At 42.1% G+C, this 22,123-nt stretch overlaps 1 protein-coding gene across 4 annotated transcripts in view; it reads right to left on the reverse strand.

Moving 5' to 3' along the window:
* Positions 1–22,123, reverse strand: part of plxna1b (plexin A1b) — a 184,468-nt gene that overhangs the window by 72,687 nt on the left and 89,658 nt on the right. For all 4 annotated transcript variants that reach the window (XM_080892383.1, XM_080892381.1, XM_080892382.1 and 1 more), the window contains exons 5-8: positions 10,326–10,426; positions 8,341–8,464; positions 6,992–7,145; positions 5,841–5,940 (exon numbers count right to left, since the gene is read on the reverse strand). In XM_080892383.1, coding sequence (XP_080748509.1) covers positions 5,841–5,940; positions 6,992–7,145; positions 8,341–8,464; positions 10,326–10,426 — 479 coding nt within the window. The remainder of the gene's footprint in view (positions 1–5,840; positions 5,941–6,991; positions 7,146–8,340; positions 8,465–10,325; positions 10,427–22,123) is intronic.

Consider the following 22,123-nt stretch of genomic DNA (forward strand, 5'->3'; position numbering starts at 1 on the left):
GGCACCTATATTGGGGCACGACAATGAAAATACAGCGGGAACACTCGATGTGGTCACCTGAAAATTGAACACACCTGGAATGGGTGCTTCTGGGCCTGTGAGAGCTAGCTGTAGGCTTTCATATGACGTATTGGGAGGATGTCGCGCAGAGCGACACATCGCGCTATATGTGCAGGCGGAGCAGTGCACATGCACGCCATAGGTCGTCCACCTTAACCTCCTAAGACCCGAACTCTTCCACAGCATGCATTTTTAATTTCTCTTTGATATTTGGGCTGATTGGCCCGATGAATGTAAAAACAAAGAATTACCAGATTTTTTTTTTTTACCTTATTTTTGTTTTTATGAAAAATCAGAGCCACATATGAGGATATTCATTTAAAATTTTGATAGAACAGTAGCAGTATAATGTCCTCGTAAGCGGGTATCAGGCCCTTGAAGAGCAAAATTTAGTATTTTGGTCTAAATAACCCAAAATGTGACGTCCACATATGTGGACGGCAGGTCCTAGGAGGTTAAAGGCGTGAATATAGGTTTCTTCAGCAGGACACACGGAGCCATGATATCTCATACTTATGTGTTGCACCATTTGAATCAACTGAAAGGGAACCAGCAGACTGAAAATAAAATGTAAAACAGGGCTGGGATAATATAGTTTGAATACAGTGGTAACACCACACTGACCAATACAAAAAGAATGTATTGATATAAATAAATATTTTAATGCTATTTAAATCTTTTTTCCTCAAAACCCTCTTTTTCCACTTGTTTTTTGCCACCCCGTTTCATATTCTCTCTCATATATTCTTCCCATCTTCCAGCTAGCTATCTAACATATGTACCCCCCTCCCTCGTTCCCTCATTCATCACTCCCCACTTGCTTGTAACTGTCCACTGCTTGCTGCCTCTATATGTTCAATAATCTTCCTCAAACTTGGCCTCTCCGTATACATTTCCCTCCAGTCCTTTATTCTGTCAGTCTTTTAAAATCTACCTCTTTCTGTCACTCCATTTCTGCCCCTCTCGCTCTTTTCAACTCTTTCATTCACCCTCTCCCCCTTCCCCTTTGTCTAAACCCCTCTTTCATCCGTGGGACTAAGAGTGCTTCACGATTTTGAATTCACCTGCTTTAACTGAGGCGAGGTGCAGACAGACAGGCTGAAAGATGAGAGGAAGGAAAGAGGGAAAGAGAGAGAGAGAGAGAGAGATCAAAAGCAGGTGGATTTCCCTGACAGAGATGTAGACGCCAGGTATCGTGGGAGAGATGGGAGAGGGGGGGTAAAGGGGGTGAGAGGTCTCACAGGAGAGCGAGGAAACATTAGGCTGGAAGTGGGGAAGCGTTTATGAGTCTGTATCCACCATCTAAAGGGACCTGTAAGGGACAGCCAAACAGGTTTAAGAGCAGTTTATCTACAAGGCATCATGCTATTGGTGCTCTCTTACTCCTCGAGAGATGCTTAGCCACTTGGTATCTCATTTATGTGTACTGCATAATCTAATGTAACCATTATGACTTAGCAAATAAAATTGTTTCATTTTATTACAGAGCTTACTAAAGCCTTTTGTCTTCGGCATGAACTTAGTTAGAGATTATTCTGTGACTCATTTCAGCTACTGAGCTTTGTGTGAGCATATGGTTTATTGGAAAGACAATAAAATACTACATTTAATATAAGTAAGCTGGGAAAGCGAGCAGGTTGATTCGTATTCAGCCTCATCCACCAGGTATAAATTTGTGCCTCTGCCTGAATGACTCCTGACAAGCTCTCAAGTGTGTTTTAACCCTGTGTAAAATGCGAGCTCCCCTTCCCCACAGCAAATGAAAAATGAGGGTCTTAACTTGTGAGCACTGAGATGGAGCCCATATATGAATCCATCAAACCCTGATGTGGATTCATTTGGATCAATTAGGGCCACTCGTTTGTTAGGTGCACGTTTTAAGCGATCGTTTCTAGCCCAGACCCCTCCTTTTGAGCAACATCAGATGCTCGAGCTTAATTCAATCCCACTGCCTCTTTAATTGACCAATTTAGCATTGTGCTGACAGAAGCTGTCCATTTAGAATAAAAGATGTGCAGCTAAGGAAATAACAGGCCTCTTAATACCACACAAGAGCAAATAGGAGATTTGTCAATGTTGCCAACAAATGGAGGGAAAGCGATTAGGCGACGCAAGGTTACCATACAGTGCTGAGAGTCAAAGAGCAGAACTGGGATTTTAGCTCAACACTGTGTCCCAAAGGAAGTTGCAAGAAAAAGAGGAAGGGCTGTCAATGCTGGACAAAAGACCAGAAGACATTACTGGTGCAAGACAAATGAAGGAGAGGTAAGTTAGTCATGCTCATGGCGTTGCTTGTTAGGGTTTCTTCTCTTGCTAACAAATACTATTTTTAATGTCAATGAATACCTTTTTTGGATTAGAGTTCATCAAAATACAGTACAACACCAACTTAACACAGCAGGTAACTAGAACCAGACAGTGAGCAGTACAAAGTGTAGTTAGTAATTCACACCAGTTAACACATCTGTCACTAAACCCCGATAATAATCCTTTATATCTGTTTTTTTTTCCTTTTTCTTTTATTCATGTCAAATCAGCCTTGTTAGTGTACCAACGACTTTGAAATAATGAGCAAAATATCAGCATGTAACTACTGCCAACTTTTAGTGACTTTTATGGTTACGCCCTTTGAAATAAAAGGCGTCGCCCATTATGCGTGCCACCCAAGGCCAGCAGTAGGCCCTGTCTGACAACCCCCTACTGTTCGCTCTTTGGTTCCTCCAAGTAACCAGGACCCCCTGTAACGAGCTGCCTTAGGATTTCAAGGTCTCTCTTTTAGGCTTGGTGCACACCCTTTTAATAAAAAGCCCACCCAGGGCAATTTGAGGACGTTCAATTCTAGTGTCCAGAGGTGGGCTCTTTTCTTCCGACCCCCCGATAGCGTCCTTATTGCTCCTTCCTGTCACTCCCCATCGCCTGTAGCCACTCAGAGCCTTTGAGCGGCTGGAGACACGCTGCCCGTATGTCCACGCTCATAATGCTAATTTAATCCGCTCATATTCAGATGCTAATGGAGATACGCTAGCTTTGCAGCAGCAGTGGCCAAACACAATAGACTGACTTCCTCCTCTCTCTTCTCCTTGGTCAGTTTGGAGTGTTAAACACAATCAGCTCTCCTCGTGAGCTGCGTTTGACACTTGTGCACTTGGCAAAATGAGTTATTTATTGGTCACGATTCATTTGAAAGAAGTGGAGGTGAATAATTTAACGGCCCTCCAGAATAGTCTTTTCTATCATTACTGCATCCCTTCAAAATTTGAGAGGGATTGATAAAACACATAGGGACTAATGCTCGTGCACATAAATCTATTAATGCGTTTACAAGAGTGTTTACAAGAAAACAAGGCAGTCTATGTGGGCCATTCATTTTATAATTACTCCAAACCTTTCTGGCTTTATTCTTCTACCATTTTCTCCATCACAAAACCATGCCCCTTTCTTGTTATCAAATTTAATACATTTTCTTTCTCCAAAGAGCACCCTCAATCACACAACAAATGATCCAGACACTGGCCAAGCCACATTAACCATATTAAGAAAAGGTGCTTCATGTGGCCTTATTCAGACACCCAAACTCTAATTCATTTCCAGACTGTATGCTCTATCTTTATTAAATGGGGGGCTGTGGAATGAAAAGGAGCGTATGGAAATATTTAATTAAGGAGCAATCATGGCCGCGGGTGATTTTCTATTTCAGTCTCAGCAACCCTTAAACTGAAACAGTGGGAATTCTAATTATATTAGTACTGCTATGCAAATGTATGGCATTTTTGAAAAGGCAAGGGCCACGACGCAATCAGTTGAGTAAATAAAAAGGTGGGGTGTGTGTTGTTTTTAAAAAAAATTTGTTTTGGTGTTTTTTTGGTTGGGTGTGGGTGGAGGGGGGGGGGGGGGGGGGGGGGGGGGTATTAGCACGTGAGATTAAACTGTTGGCAAAGCAATTCCAGTGTGCATTTATACTCCAGCATACAAGCCTAGACAGCAGGAAGTACAACATGATGCTGAGGAGGAAAAAAGAAAGATGCGTGGGAATTCACTCACAGCTAATGCTCGCAATTCTGCTTCTGAATGTTTCGAGAATGTCTGCTTCCTGCATAGTGTAAGAGCCTGCAGTATTTTAAGTTCAAGGCCATTAGAGGAAAGCCCAGCTCTGCAAAGAATGACCAAGCATTCTGGAAACAGGGCCTTGCATGTGGCTGTGCGGGCCTGAACTGATTACACCAACAACATTACCAGTCTGATCTCATCAGATGGCAAACACTTACGCCTGGGGGGGAACAGCGGGTATGCGGGACATAGTGCCAGCTCCAAATGGAATTCTTATCTCAGCATCTCTCTTCACCATCAGCGTCGCTGCAGAAGATGCAACGTGCCCTACCTCTAACTTCGTTAAACATGTCCATTACATCACTCAGAGGTTGTATTAGATCAGAACAGGGAGCGGACTTAATCAGAGTTCATTGGGCTAATATCGTCACACGGGCGACTCTCTCGTCTCTGTCACTTCTCGTACTTTTTCAATCGATTTATGAGATCAGTGACATGTTAGAATATCTGATATGATATCGAATTTTACAAAAAGGTGTCCTACTATATTTGTTTTCGTTATTAACATGAGATGTGATGCAAGATGCACCCAAATACCCAAAAAGACATTGAGAGATAACACCGACATTATGGGGTCCTTGTGGGAGATGAATTAACTGTGAGTTGACATCGTAAACCACCACACCCTTAACCAGCTGAGCTAATCATCGTTGCCGTGGCAGGGGATTTGTGTACAAGAGCAGGGGGTTGGGTTAAAGGTCACAGTAACGGATTAGGTGTCCAAGACAGTTGGGGTTTCAGTGAGCGGTAAGTGCAGGAGTGGAGTAACACTGCACGTGTATGTCTGTGTGTGTTTGTAGACAATCCTCGAAGGAGGCTCATCCTGCATCCAGAGGGAAGCCAGGATGGAGCCCTGTGGTACCCCAGGGGCCCCCAAGCCATCTGCTGCCCCAAGGCTAATACCCCAGCAGACGTTTCAGCCTCCCCTAGATCAGCCCCGATTGAGCAGGAGGGAGGGTATTGTGTTAGGGGGATGGAGGAGTTAGAGGATTCTTTTACCCTGGCAGGGCGCACCAGGCTTGTGGTAGGACTGACCTAAGGGTGTGGCTCTATGGGTGGTAGAGATTTTCAGCAGAAGGTGGATTAGGAGAGGCAGTGAACTGCAACTAGGCACAGAGAGCTGAGGGCATCTGGAGTGTGAAGGAGACCAACTCATTGGAAGAGGCACAAGATTTGATTCACACCGTTTCAGTATTATCATATTTGCTTTGATCTTTTTGGGGTAAATAAGTGCCAGGCTGACAATGTCATTGCTAAAAACGCCAACTGTATTTGTTTAATCAAGCGGGTAAAAAACAAAATAATTAAGGTAGAGTCCAAAATTTTGAGCCATTATGACAGACCACTATGCAATGAATTAATCATGCAAGTACCATTAGTGTGTGTTGTGGGATATGATAAAAAGAGTAGAATTACCATCGCATGTCCCGATCGTTTCTCATATATGGCACATTTGATTTTTCTCTTCAACTGTAACATAAGCCTCCCGTGGAGGTCCGAGGGGGGGAGATAGATGTGTGTGTGTCTCTAACTGTTTCTCTCATGGACAGTAACATGAGACAGCCTATGGTACGAATGGACAAAGAGGCCATTTCTTAAAAGAGCAAGAGGGAAAAGACTAAAACAACATTTTCGCCCATCAAACTAGAAAACATGTCGTCACTGTCACTTACGACTGATGGACGCTGCAGTTGTAGAAGACAAAGTCGACACTGGCAAACTTCTTGCCCGTCTCCTTGGACTTCAGGTAAAGTTTCACCACCCGCTTGTCACCTGCATATCAGAAACAGGGAAGCAGCCAGATTAACAGTTATTCTGCTCTCTCTGAAGGCTTAAAAGAGAAAAGTCCAAGTCAAACACATTAGCAAATAATTACATTTGTATCTAAAAACTACTTTAAAAACAGAATAAACACGGGCGTAAATTAAAACAACTTATTTGTCGATACAGAGTGACACTTCTGTATTCCACTTTTGTGCCCTTAACAGATAACACATACACAAAGACATACTGCAGCCTAGCAACACACTACTCATGTCACACCCACAGTAGGGTGGCATTAAAAATAGCAGCACCAATCAGTGTTTGGATGCCAAGGCTGATGAGAACTCATAATGGGGCATAATGGGCTCAGTTGAAGAACTACTGTGATGTTGCTTTGAGGAAACTTAGTGCTCGCTATGTGACATGTTTTCGGTGCTTTGAATGCGAATACAAAACAAGTTTTTTTATTACCATCTTTGTGGTGTGACAGAATTGGACATAAAACAGGTGCATAATCTCTGGGAAAAAAATGATGTCGATATTTTTAAACATTACGCTAAACCACACTGAAGTTGCTGCTTTGAAATGAAGTTAAGCACAAAACCAGTCTTTCAGATAAATAAAATGAAAGTGACATCAGTGCACAATGGTTGATAATGGGAATACAAAAACAGTTCTATTTTCAGTAGATAAAGCTGGACTTGTGTTTAGGCTTCAGAAAGCGAGTGTGTGGCTTTTATTGAAACTGACAAGGAATACTGAATATAGACATGCAAAGCAAATCAACTAGTAACATTACAATTCTGTTCTAAAGCTCAAGTGTACTACAAGATCCTTTAGGAGGGCACACATCTGCTACATCTGATGGTGAATATACAGTACAGAATGGCATGGAAATAAGATGATCAAGAGGCCAAAGAAACCAACAAAGATGTATCATAAAGATTTTGTGTCTACATTCTTCAAGCATGTCACCAAAACTTGCCATAACCCTAGCCACACATCTCATTGGGTGCTACCACCCAATGACCTCATCACTCATTGCCCTTCCTGCCCTGACCTTTGTTTCGAGTGATTGGGGCGATGTCCCGGGCAGAAGGAGACAGGCAGAAGATGTGTCCACCCTGGATCTGTCCCTCTGTCTCCACATAGTCCTCAAAGGAGCAGTTGACCCCCGCTGACAGATCGGGCACATTGCGAGCTTGGAGGACCAGCTACGGGTGGGAGGGGGAGAGGGAGAAGGAGAGAGCAAGAGCGACAGAATCAGTACCCAGTGCTTGATCAATGGAAGGACACGGTGTACATGGATTGTTATAAGATATGACATGAGGGTTAATGGCTGTTGGGACAGAAGGGGAGTGATACATGGGTATGTGTATGTGTGACAGTTACAGGAATAAAAGAGTGAGCGCATGTGCGTATGCATGTGTGCATCAGTCACTGGAGTGGCCATTTCGAGCAAGGTTAATGTGTACAAGTTAATGTGCAGAATGAAAGCGAGGCTAACTGTAATCAGTCAAACCTATATGATTACACCGAGGAGCCACTGATGGAACGAGACCTCGAAAAGCTCAGAGTAAGAATTACGAGGGCACGGAAAGCAGATTTCTAATTAAATCTGCTGTAAATATTCAAAAGTGACTTTTTTGGTGTAATTTCCTAAAGAATCCATGACATAAGATTGCATTTATATCCCAGTGAAAACTGGCAACACTGTACACCAGATATAGAGACGCACACCGTTTCTTGCTTTGCTCATTTCTCTGTAATTCCATTATGTTGTACCAATTTGATGATAGGACGAATTCAATCATTTTACCAAAAAACTGATAGTATCTAACAAACGTCATATTAGTACAAATTAATGAACAAAGCTCATTTGTCTTAAAAAAAAAAAAAAAAAAAAAAGGCACAGTGGACACAGAAGATTTCACAGAGCTATTGAGAAGGTGAACGTTAACTATAACGTCACCTTTAAATAAACCAGCTACTTATCTGCTGAAAAATCCTCATGCATCATACAACCAGCCTAAACCATTTTGAGACGACACTAACCTTAGTTTGGCATTTTGGGAAATGCCACCCTGTCTCTGTCAAATAACAGTAACTAAATCTGTCTACCGGCACCTCTAAAGCTCACTGATTATTATGTTATGTTATGCTTGCTCGTTTAGTCTGAAAACAACAACATGACATTTTAACAACGGGTTACGTGCCAGGCCATTTCTTGGCTGCACCCGACAACTTTGCCTCGCTTCACCAAGTTAGAGTGGGACACACAACCTTACACTTTATTTTTATACCAGTGAAGACATAAATCTAATGTTTAGGAGGTTTTTGAGTTCTGGCCATTTTACAGTCTTTCTGCTCAAGTAAGATATCTGTGTGCACTGAAACAGGAAGACATACCTGGACTTCAGACATCGTGACAGAAATATTTCTCGGCTGAACAGTTAGCTCCACACACTGTCTCTGGTCAGAGGCAAACCTCTGAGGCTCTCCTGCCCGCTCACAGTGGTCCTTACGTGAACATCTGGGAAACAGCAAGACAAGAAGCGAAAGATTAAAAAAGATGAAAAATGTATAGTAATTACAAGAAGAAAGGTAAGGAGAACGGGGTAAAAGAAAATGAGCTTGACAAGAGGTGAGAGGAGGAAAGAGGCAACAGTGGACACAAGAAACTGTTAAACTAATATGACAATCATATTAAGATGATAAACACACACAGCCATCACAGTCACACAGAAACGGGAGCAATAATAAAAGACAAATAGGCTAATAGCTTCCCCCAGCCATTACTGTAGGGCTTTAGATCATTACCTTATTGGTCGTGACATTTGTGCAAGAACTGCCAAGCTACAAGACCAATCAGCTCACCTCATCTTTTCACTTTACAGGCCCACCCAATTCACACTTCTCAGGAGATGTACAGGCGATCGTTAAAGTTTCCCTGAACACTAAAAAATGATGCAATTTCCTACCAGATGCATATCAAAGGGGTCAGCAATTTCACCCACGCTTATTAAAAGCCAACTGATCGTGCTAAAAATCAGCATTCAGCCCCGTATCGTAGTGGCTTTACTATAAGCAATTCATAATGCATTAGCTATCACTTTCACCTTTGCGCTAACAACATCTGGTCCCAGCGGTGAGAAGAAAATGCTGATGCAGCGTACTGCAAGTCCTTAACAATAATAGAGAGCCAGAAAAAATGCTAACTGCTTCCTTCATACAGCGGTGCCCCCATTCCCTCATTTAGTTAGCCTTCACTCACGGTCGGGAAGAAAAAGCTGTCACCAAGCACCCACCTGAGAGTCCCTGACATACACACACTGTAAGGCATTAGCAGAAAGTAGAAAGATTTGTACACCTTTTCTTATTAGGAACCCTTTTCCCTTCTACTGCTCTTCTGATGTGTGCGACTGTGTATTCGTGTGAATGAAGCGTTTCCCCCGTTTCAATTCCATGTGTCCAAATGGCGGGCTGTCACTGAATTAAGTCCATCATGACTGTATGTGTAATTTCAAATGTGTGATAGTCTCCTGAAATGGGTAAAAACAAGTAGTTTGTGTATGTGCTTGTGCATGCCTTGAGGAGAGACGGTTTGGTGATACGTACTATAAGTTTAATTAATGTAATGAAGAGATGGCTTTACGCCCAAAGCTTGAGGCATTCCAAATGTGGTTTAACATGCTGTCACCTCTCAATAACATGCAACTGTTCTCGCCTTACAGTGTGTGCACACAAACCTTCCAGTCAAACAGAAAGAATGACGAGATTGCAGGTAAACAGTGTTAAAATGTATCACTACACTCTTATGAGGGCTAAGCTCAATTTTCCGACTGCAAATCCCTCTATTACATATCTAACCTTAAACAGTAATCTTATAGCAAACAAGACTTAATCCAAAAACCAAAGACCGACAAAGAGACTAATTCTAAAATCTGTAAAATCTGTTCCTGCAAAAGTCTGCAGGTGTACAATACCATGCTCACACACACAAAACTGGCTCAATAACACTGAGAAAAATAGTTCTAATAATGTAAGCTGTCATGTTCTGTAAGTATTTATTGGAAGCATGCAGCAGCTGTAAAATTTAAATTTCCTCTTGAGTGATAATTAAAGGACTAATTTAAGCTTGTTAGAAGAATTTTATTAAATCTATAACAAACATTTACAAAAGAGCTGTTTTGGAGATTAGGCTGTCATCACAGTTTGTTGGGTAAAAGCCTACTAAGTATAATATAAAACTTTTCAGGTTGTTGCTTCCATTCCTAATGTGATCTTCTGAACTAAAACAGCCAACACTGCTTTCTCTGCTATCTACAGTGTAATGCAATAGGCTACATATGAAGTGCACCAGGATGGAGTATGTTAATACGTGCAGCACTTACACATTGTGAAGAACACACCATCCACAGTGAGGGTCTCTGGAGCCCAAACACTCCCCGCAAGTGGTGTACTGCTCACAGCTCTCTACTGGAACTCTCACCACCTACGGAGAGACGAAGCAGGGAAGAGAGACAAGAGATATAGAGCAGGGAGGCAATTAGTGTCTTCACAATCAAACTCATAAAATGAAGAGTATATTCAGCCGGATGGAGGTAAGAATTTGACAGCTTATCAGACTCCTATTTAAAAAATGCAATCAGCAAACAGTTAGTGTGTGTTTGTCTCAGTGTGTGTGTTCCTGAGAGAGACTAAGTGCTAGTCGGTGAGAGGTGTATATGTGTGGGTCTTTGTGCTTATATGTGCTGTGGTGAACCATTTCAGCAATGTGTGACAGCCTCCAGTCAAGCATGTACAGGAGAGGCCTCGCAGTGCATCATGGGACAGCTGAAAGGTGAACATGATAAAAGTGCTGTGATTGACAGGTGACCTCAAAAACCAACAGGAGGCAGAGGACCAGAAGGACAGACCCAGTGTGTTTGTGTGTGTGTGCATGCGCACATGTACGAGGGAAATCTGTACAAAGCCTGTGCAACAAAGCTTTAGTGCATCAATGTGACATTACTCGCGCTGTGTGTTTGTGTGTGTGTACGAGTGTGATGATAGTCTGCAGATGTTGCCTACGAAACCAGATTAAGTGTGCAAGTTTAGCCCTCCACTTCAGTTAAAGGTGACGACAGATTGTTCACAACACGGTCCCAGTGAACGTGAAAGAATGCATGTGTGTTTCAAGATATTAAAAGGTTGAGCTTGTTCAAGAGTGTGACACACCCCGAAAGCAAATGCTGAGAATGTTAGTGGGCAACAAAGTAAGCGTGTGTGTTTGTATCTGTTGCAAGTGTCAGCACCACATCCAACTTTTCTTCACCATTGGGCCCCCAAGTTGATGATTTGCTGGAAGCCCATTTCATGATGTGTGTGTGTGTGTGTGTGTGTGTGTGTGTGTGTGTGTGTGTGTGTGTGTGTGTGTGTGTGTGTGTGTGTGTGTGTGTGTGTGTGTGTGTGTGTAAGAAAACGTGAGTGTGTATCAAGTTGCCACTGCAGACTGGTTCTAAATCATGCAGCATAGAGAGGGCCAGCTGATCACTAAGTAAAAGCATTTAACAATCTTTCCCCTGGGTAACACTTTCACATCACACAGACAGATTTAACCATGAGAACCTCATCCAAGTGGTATGTGGAGGGACTAAAGTGGTGTCTTTTTTATGAGGTAGGGATTTGGGGGGGTTGGGGGGCAGAGCGATAAGAGAAAAGAAAAACACGGAAGAGAAAAGAACAGAGGCCTGAGGCTTAAGATAAAGGTGGTTAGCAGCAGGACGGAAAACAGGTGGACAAAGGAATAGAGGAGTGAAATATTAAACTGGGGCCAGGATTCCTCTGCAAGCTGCAAGTACAACTGAGATATGAGATAGATGTGACATGATGGAACTAATTTCTGCTTCAAATGCCTTGCGGCAAACTGGCTTTGGGGCTTTGTGAAGGCTCACAGGACAGAAAAACAAAAACACTTGACACTATACGCTATCATAGCACTTTCTATCCTCTATTTCCTGAGTGCATATCTATTTGTTTACACTATATGATTCTTGTGCCTATATCACTGTTTGTAGCCATCATCCTGAGCACCTCATCTATTAGTCAATGTAGACCTCAGTACAGTAGATGAAATGACGCAAACAAGATATGGTGCTGGACTGTAAGGCAAACGAGGAAGGTGGTAATCTACTGGAAGTGCTGGCTGCATGGATGAGAAGTCAAAGAGAAGTCTAATGGAAGACAGTGCGAATTGGCAAGGACATTTTGCTGAGTAGATGGGATATGGTGGCAGACGCCTGCTATGTGTCATTGTCAAATTGAGTGTGAGTCTAGTTTTCATCTGCAAGGAGAGTTGAAAGAAGGCTGGAACAGGGGACTGGGTCTTTTGGTGTCTTTGATAATAAAAGAATGACAGAGGGGGAAAGAAGTGTGAATGAATTAAGACATGATGGATAGAAGGGGAGAAAAGCAGCTTGAGTTTAGGATATGTGATTGGACACCTTATAGGAGGTCTCTATGACTCAACAAAAAAATAGGAAATCGAAAGGAAAGAATTATGTGTTCCACATATCATCACATATACCAGCCAATTCCTCCACTCACCGTAATTCACCGTGACTCTGATTAAGGACAATGATCCACATAAATCATACTAACGCTACGGGTCCTTGGTGAGCTAGCATAATCTTATCATGGCCCTGTGTAATGATAGGTATGACCTATTGTTCACATTCGTTCCTACAGTAGCAGTGGTGAAGACACTGTGGGCTCAGCTGAGTGGTAGTGACTCAAATCGTAGGGAAGAAATTAAGAAACTATAGTGGTTGTTTTCCCCAGTGGGTAAATAAAATGCTTTCCAATAGCTATGAAAGTATGTGTATGACGTATGATACAAGAAGATACAATAAAATAAATAAATAAATAAATAAAAACCTTAAAAAGAGGTCAGTTTCTCCCTCTGTTAGGAATACAGGCACACACACTTATCCTCACTGTCTCCCTCTTCCTATCTCTCTTGATGGCTCTTTTAATGAAAGCCAATTCCTGACAGCGCGCCACATTACTCCTTTAAATGACCTTATAAACCAAGCCCGCCATCTCCTCTCTCTTGACTTCTCCTTATTTACAATAGCATCCACTGCTGTAGCTCAATTCTCCTTTTCTTGCTCCTACTTCCTCTGTTGTCAACCTTCTACCCTGACCATATCACAATGCCATGACATCTCCTTTCAGCTATAAACTTTCCACCTTTCCCCTTCAATCTGTTTTTACAGAGCGCTATCACCTGCTTTTAAACGTCCAGCTAACAGGCTTTGTGACGGTCACCCCCAAAACCCAGAGGAACTGTAAAGCTTTCAGCGCAGCTTTTCATTGGTTGTAAACTGTAAAGACATAAAAGGATCGGCCTTGTTGCGGCTTCTCTTTTTTTTTTTTTTTTTTTTAAACATTCAAACACAGAGAGAGGCTGGAGAAGAGGAGAGAAGGAGGGGGTGTAGCTGTAGATGTCTGCAAGAAAAGAGACTGGGTTATACTGTCAGGGGGCCAAGAAGAAGAAATCACTGCTTGTTTTCAGTTATTTTCAGATAAATACTTGAGACTGCATCATAATTTGGCAATGCCTGTGCCTCACTATAGAACCACCACCAAATCTCTCGTGCTTAACACTACTTAAAATGGCTGTAATGCTGCAATTCAGCAAACAGTAGAAAGTGCTGAAATTTGATTCTTACAGGAAAGCCTCAAAAGGTTAGCTTGAAGGACATCACTGGGTCAATTTTCCACAGATTCTTCTTAAATGCACACAGCTTTTATCAAAGCAACAATAAAAATCTCAAACACGTGGCTTTTTATTGCTTCTCTACTTTCATCTAAACTTTGTTCTGTGATCTTTACACAAAAAATAACTACACAACATTTTCCTTGAAGTTTTTTTCCCTTTGCCAACATCTTGGGAGCAGAGATGGGGAAGCAAGGGAGAAAGAAAACAGCAAGATGAGTAGGGTCAGCTCCTCGTCATCATTCCTCTGTGACTTCTTTTCTCTAAGCCGACATTAACCACACCTGCATTCTTTCAATAACCGTCAATCAGCGTGCACTCTCTCCCGGCTTAATCTGTGCTGGCAGTGAATAGCTGTGTGCAACAATGAAATCAATACCCATCCACACAGCCACTAAACACTCCAGGAGGACACAGAAATAGAAACAAAGACAGATACAACTATTTGTTAGGGTAAAACTTCACTAAACACATTGTGGCTGTCATTACTTTGCAGTGACAGTAACTGGTGTTGTCGTCTTCTGCTGTGGCAACAGTGTATCATCCCGGCAACATTAGAAATTGGAGTGCTGAACTCCCAGTATATCCATGCAAGTGAGCCAGTTCTTCAAGTGCTAGAATACCAGGTCAGGAGAGCAAGTGTGTGTACATGAGGGCGGGGGGGTCGTATCAAAGGCTGGGTTAGCATGTGTGCATTGACTGGATTGTAAGGGGCTTACAAGATCAATGGCAAGCAAGACTAGGCTTGATGTGTTGACTGATTGGAGATAAGCAGGAAAGCAAACAAGACTGGCACTGACAAGAAAGGAGAGATGCTGTAGATGGCTAAGAAATGCCAAAGTGAAAGAAACAAAATGCAAGAAGCAACAATCGCGGTGTCCCATCAGAAACGTATCTGCTGTCACATTGTTTACTGATAGATGTCGAAATACTACATAACTGTTAGAATTCAGTGATGTAGCAATACAAAGAGCCAAGTTTAAGCCTTTATGTACGGCAAGAAAGCTGTAATTTTTCTCTCAGAACAGTATTTTTTCACTTAGCACCCTTTGACTCATTCCCCTCTATCTATTATTTCTTTTATATTGTGCTTTATGTGCCGTTTCTTGTTTCTGAACAGTTCGACTTCTCTTTCACCCTCATTCTTTATTTCTTTCACTGGACTCAGATTTTGTTTTCTCTCTTCTGAAACACACTGATGAAAACAAGAAGCAGGCCTATATAACTATATATTTATTTGCCATTTGCATTTGTGTATGTTATGAATTCAAGGATGACAGCTAAAATCCAAACTATCCTACAAGGCATTTGTGTTAATTCTGAAGTCAGTGCAACAGTAAATCAGCAATATGAAATTTTGAACCAACAAAACAAAAGTGAGAAAAAGAAAAAAAAAACTTTTAAGATCTGGGAACCAATCTCTCTCCATCAACACCTTCATCACATGGACTTTCCCATCAGCTCTTCTAAAAGGAGCTATTCTCAACAATAAGTCAATATACTCTCAGTCTTTGTGTATCCATTTGTCCATTACACTCTGTCCCTTTGGTGAGAAGGAGCCCGACAGAAAGAGAGAGGAGACAGAAGAACGAAGCAGGATGAGGGAGTAAGTGGGAAAAAAAAAATAGAGACGAAGACAAAGCATGAGACAGAGATTGAAAAACTGTAGAAAACAAAGAGCTGGAACAAAGAGACTGTAAAGGGAGAAAAAGAGGTAAATGTGACCGGCTAAGGTAGACAGGCCTAGGGGTCTTCTAATTAAGTGAGGATGGGAGAGGCCGTCTGCCTGGTAAATGACTCTGTCACTTTAGTAAATGGACTTGGTGAGGAGTGAGGAGCCACACAGCTGGCATTTCCATTAGCACTGCCAAGCAACCCACCACCATATACACAGAGAGAGAAGCAGAGAAGAGGAAGAGGGAGGCAAAAAAGGGGGGACAAATGCTGCTTTTCTTTATTTGCGCTCACAAGAGCTGCTGTGTGGAAGTCATGCCTGGGAGGTGTATAACAGATAGTGTTTTTGTGGAGAGAGAACCTAAATCTGCCTGATTGGCTTTGCCTTCATATGCAACCCGTCATTCAAAATTTGTTACCGATATATATTTATAAAAAGCTACAGAAGTCCAAAGACGTGTTCAGACGTTTTTTGGGGGTGTTTTTCAGATCAATAATATATTTACACGAAGTACTGAAAACACTATGTATGGTGTAGGTGAGGGAAATGCCAAGGCAGTGTGGAGGAAGCCGCATACACGGCTCCCACTCACTATTGGCAAATACACAGAACTAATAAGTGTGCTATTTGCACATCAGCTGAATCAAATGCCACAAAAATTACTTATAAGTTTGTGATTTAAGTGAGAAGTAAGTCACAAATGCAAAACGTACAGAATTTTCTATTTGAAGACACTGCAACAGTACGTACAAGCCAAGTAGTATTCCTTAAGGCAAGTGCAGTGATCTTCACAGGTCCAATTTGGTTTCACACATTTTTACTGAGAACTAGATTTCTCTCTTTCCCTTAAAAGATATGTTTGCCAAAAATGCAAATGAGTTGAAGTGAAATAAAACAATCAGTACTTACAGCCCCGCTTATTGTGTGCAAATGTCTTTCTAGTTCCATTTATCAGCGTCGTATTCTTTCCTGTTGTAATTTATGACAGTAAAACCAGAAAGAAAACGTGCTTTTCTGCTTTTCCACTCAGCTTTCCCCCTATTTGATACTTTATAACCGGGGTCTGACGAGGCCTGCTGTGCATGAATCTGAAAAGAAATTTGACTCAAATTCAAAACAATTCCCTGTGCTGTCATGCATGAGCGACATTTCATTGTTCTACTCAGTGTGACTTCTGGTTAATGCATGAAACTGAGTAGTATAGTGTGCCACTAGGAGCAGCACCATTGGCTATACCAGCTGTTGATTGGCCTCGTTCAAATCAGTCAGGGCCATATCCCTACACCCAATCACCGTGAAGCAACAGGAGAACGGCCGATTGATAGTGATTGAGAAGGAAGGCGAGGAGGGGGAGAAGCCATTAACCTCCCTATCCATCTCACCCTCTTTTCTAACCATATCAGTCGCTCTATCACACCATCCTTTGGGAAAAGATGGTAAAGTATAACAGAGAAAGATGAGAGAAAGACAGAGCTATCTAGTGGCAAGTTAGACTTCCATTAGGGCTGATAGCATCACACACAAGACAAGTGTCCAAGCACACTTTCTGATGAGGCGCGCACACGTTCAAGACTATTGCAGGGATTTAAAGAAATGCAACAGTGAATGATCTGATATGAACAAGGGCAGTGAGAGGAAAAGCAGGAAACACAATTAAGAGAAAAAGAGAGAAAAAGAGATAAGTGAGGTTAGAGACACTGAAACCATCCCTGCCTGTGTAATGATGCCATCTTGGCCAATTTTGTCTCATGTCTCTGAAGGATTTACTAATATTTCACTCAATTTTTTCCCTTCATCAAGTCACAAAAGAGGGAACTAGAGGTGCAACAGACAATTTTCACAGTAGTTTATTCTGATTATTTCCCCCCCACAGTTAAGTCACTGGTTTGTGTAAAATATATATATATATTTTTTTTTTAATGTAATCAAATCACCATTCAAGCATGTCTTGATATACACTGGCCTACTGAAATATTCAACCTTATTAAGAATTTGTAAAAGCACTCAGATGATCCATCCATAAATGTAACACAATACAATGTGTTGTGTAGTTGCACAGCAGTCATTTTAATTACAGGTGTAGGTGCTTCATCCTGAGTAGAGAAAGGTGTAGTATTGGTTTGCACTCTTGTAATTGAGTGCCATATATCTGCATGGCTACATGACCAGCTTCCCCCTATTCTAGTCAGTGTACTCTTTTCTCTGCCTCAATGCACCAGGTCTATTAACATTTACATAACAATGACCACATTCTTGCTTAAATTCTGTGTGTAGGACAAATTGACTAGTGACTGTGTACGTGTGCTTAAGTGTTTGGCATAGGATACAAGAGCTCAGGGATCAACATTAAGGCTTATACAGGACAAGTTAATTTTTTTTTTTCCAAGCCAGTGAAAAAGAAATTAATCTGCTCTACCATACACGTCCAAAAAAACAAAACAATTCTGTCTTCATATTATGTGACATGGATTACTTGGCTTTTGGTTAAATAAGAAAATGTTTAATTCAGAATATCAGTGTGGAAACCAAGCAGAGTTTGTTTGTGAATAAAACTAAAGAAATAAAGCAGCGCTAAAAACTTGAGAAAAAAAATGGTTCTCATCCTCTCTTCATTTACTGCATGCTACACTTACTCTATGGATGATAAAACAAAGTGTCAGCCAACAATGGCTAATGTTTAAACACCACATTATGTGCTTGTTAACTTCAGGAGTTCCTCAGTCAGCCAGAGTTTGATAAATTGTGGAAAATTAATCTTGGAGCCATTTAGAACCGGCTGATTAGCTGTATGTAGTTCACTAAAATGTCAGCTTTGATTGATACAACGAGCTGCTTATTATGTATGTTGATGTCAGTTTGTGCTAATGTGTTTGCTAACGAGATTGGCAGCGAATCAGTAATATGTGAATGTAAACAGATACACACACACACACACACACACACACACACACACACACAGAGGGGATTGATGTCTAACAAAACTCCACGGATAAGATGCTACTTGATGAGGCCCTCCTTGCTCAGAGAGCTAACAACACAATACAGACCATTGTTTGCTATTGTAGGGACTCAAACCAACAGCTTGTGAATGTCACAAGAACTTTGTCTGCGAGCACATCCAGTGTAGGACTGCAGATTCCTTGGAGGGATGCAAGTCTCTGTGAAATGTGGAGGGGGAAATCTCTTTCAAATACTGAATGGAGATTCGGACAATGGCGTTAGCCCACACACACAAAAATATACTCAGATCAGCCAAAACATTGAGACCGCTGACAAGTGCAATGAATACAACTGATCATCTTGTTACAATGTAATGATCTACTGGGAACCCAGGGTGCTGGCATTCATGCGTATGTTACTTTGACACGTAAAACAGCACTCAGTTGTATCAGCACCTCTCCCAGGGCAGGGCGATGTTCACCATGAACACCGTAAAGTGGTGGCCTGGCTTCAGAAACTTCACAGATCCCAATCCAACTGAGTATCCACAAAAGGTGCCAGAACAGATCCAGTCTGTGGAAACCTCACCCCACAATTCACAGGACCCCCAGGATCCACTACCAGAGGATACATTGCACATGCCCCAAGGACTCGAGGCTGGCTTCAGTGACACGGCCCATCAATGTATGTTTAGAAATAATGTTTGAAAGCTGAGTTTCTGTCCAAATGTATAGTCATATAAAAGTAAGCAAGCTGAATCAATGCGAGTCTAACAATCAGAGGTGCCTCCCTGACACAACAAAGGTTGCCTCATGCATACACAAGATTTTCCTCCCCTGTATCAAGCCTTATAAGGCATTATTGCTTGTTGCCTTCTCACACTTCAAATCCAGTCCCTCATCCAACACCAGAGCAGATGAATATTCATGCTTTCAGCAATTAGCCAGCACCACACACTACAGCACCATAATATGCAAGAGCTGCCATCAAAGACGCAAGGATATGTGCGCCCATGCGTGTATAACACTGAAGGGCTGAGTCAAGGGTGCAAAGATGGACAGAGCAGCATCTGTGGCATCAAATGAAGCCACAGCTTTCTACCTTTTTGGCTCCAAAACAAAAGATGAGATGATTTGAAGACGGGAAGACTTGACTGAGCCAAAACACCACAAGACAATTTCCCCACAGAGGGAGATTTGCACAGAGCAGGGGCTTCAAAAAGTTTGGGTTGAGTCAAAGAGCTACATTGTTCTTCTTGAAGTGTTGAATATTTTTGTGAAAAGAAAAAAACTTGAGCAAACCAGCAGCACTTAATGAGCCTGCTAATCTGCATAAAGTATTTTCCCGTTTTTGGTAATAACAGGTTTTAATATGTTTATGTGCAATGTATACATGCACTGCTTAGGAGTGAATGACTGGATGTCAACTGGGAGAGACACTTTTGTACATTTGTGCATGTGAACAATGTGATTAAAAAACAAATAACATGCACCAAGTAGGGCTGCCACGATTAGTCGACTAGTCACGATTATGTCGACTATTAAAATCGTCGACGACTAATTTAATAGTCGACGCATCGTTTGAAGCTTTGTAAGATCACAAAGGACGCAGGAATGAGTAGTAGGATTTAAGAGTGTAATAACGGACTGAAACAGAAGATGGCAGCACTGCATGTACAAGGATGCCAGCTGCCGTTAAACCCCGAAGAAGAAGAAGCTGTGTCTCAGAATTCATAGCGCAGCTGTCGACAATGGCGGCAGCTAGTTAGTTTTAACTTTACTCTTATTATTCTTTCTGGGTCACAAAATAAACGTTTAACATATTTTCAGGCGAGAATGTAGCTGTGTAAACCTCAAATATCTGCTCAGTTTATCAGGACACCACATATTTTCAAAAGCGCTCCGACGTTTTCGGAGACGTCTGTTACCCACTAGCTCGTTAGCTAGGCGGGGGCAAGGCTAACTAGAGCCGTGAGAACACCGGACTCCCGGCAAATCGTTTTCAAACCCACCGCCGTCTTTCGCTAGTCAGGTTAAACATATATATAAGTCACTTAGATAACTTAAAAATGTTATTGTTTGGCTTTCTTTAGTATTTTATTTGTTCCTGAGTAAATCGGTTTGGCTGAGATTAAAGTTATAGTTTTTGCACAGCTAAAACTGTCAAGCAGACAGCTGATTATCAGAAGTGTGAGACGCTGGAGAATATACTCCGGTGTCCTGTTATATTTTAGAAAGCAAGGAGTTTATTAAACTTCACCGAAACAATCTGCAAATTTCATTAAAAATTTATAAACTACCATCTTGTCTTTATTTTTAGTTAGCACAAACACTTCAAGCTGTAAGCTAATGATAGTTATATAAGACCAGATGCTGCTGGTGCAATAAGCTGTACGCTGTACGTCCAATGGATGATGATCTGATTAGTCGACTAATCGCAAAAATAATCGGTGACTAGTCGACTATCAAAATAATCGTTTGTGGCAGCCCTAGCACCAAGTCCATAAGAATCATACAACCCTGACTGCAGTGAGAAATAAGCTGATCTAAATTTCCTGCAATAACACACTGTCTCATCAAACACACACACACAGCAGGCCGTCCTATCCCGCTGTCATATCCTCCATTGATAATAATGACAGTGATGAATATAGCTGGAACAGAGCAAGTCATAAATCACTGGGCCTCACCCCTAACTGTGACTCACCGCCTTAGCCTCCATTTGTGTGTATGTGAGTGGGTGAGGGCAGAAGGGTGGTGGAACTTGTGGTCCACGCATCAGTGGATATGTCCAGTGACACCTTAATGTGCTTGGCTTGTCTGAGGAACCCCCGCAGGCACCCAGCCACACACACACACACACTCCCAGGGTGAAGGCAGGGCTGTGTGTCTATCTCACTAGAAAAAAGGGGGCATGGCTATATTCCTCATGCAAACTAGTTGTGTGTTAATGTGTGTGCGTGAGTGTATCAGCATCTTTTAGCAAAAGCAGGCCCTCCTACCCACCACTCCATGTATCTATCCCACAATTTTCCACCTTTGCCTCTTTAAGAACGAGAGAGTATGAGCGTGTCTATCTGGTGGAGAGGGGGGCCATGGCAGCGATAGGGGGAGATCATTAAAAATACGGGAATGGGATCAGTAGAAGGCATTTGAGAGGGGAGGACTCAATTTGGGCTTAGATGGAAATATCAGAGTGTGTGTGTGTGTGTGTGTGTGTGTGTGTGTGTGTGTGTGTGTGTGTGTGTGTGTGTGTGTGTGTGTGGCAGCAAAAGTGAAGATTTAAAGAAAAAATGTAGTGGTGGGGGCATGGTGGGATAGATGGAGGGCAGAGGATAAAGATGAGGGTAGGATGGAGGGTGAGAGAAGGCAATTGCCCCCTCCAGTCATTAGCGCTGGATAGGGATTTTAGCTATAAGGTCTGGAAGCCACAGCCCCCCCATTCTGCTTAACCCAGGCCTGCTATCCATTAATGGGGATCAAACGCACAGGGAGATGAAGCTCTCTGTGTGTATGCGTGCGCACACACACACACACACACACACACACACACACACACACACACTTGTTTACAAGACTGTGTGTGTACATAAAGTGTGTGTAATCGAGCATATGTTCTGGGTACTAGCGCCTATAAGTAACATTATGGTTTTGTGTGTGTGCCCTTCATGCCCTTAGCTGCTTAGACATGTGCTTTGTTCTTCTAGTATGTGTGTGCATTGGTGTGCGTTTTCTACTATGTTACTTCTTTCCCCAATCATGTGCTTAACCCAAAACTTGAAAATAAGTGTCCCCTCAAAATATATGTGTGTTACC

This window comes from Rhamphochromis sp. 'chilingali' (assembly GCF_963969265.1).
Source record: "Rhamphochromis sp. 'chilingali' genome assembly, chromosome: 9".
In the NCBI taxonomy this organism is placed as follows: domain Eukaryota; kingdom Metazoa; phylum Chordata; class Actinopteri; order Cichliformes; family Cichlidae; genus Rhamphochromis; species Rhamphochromis sp. 'chilingali'.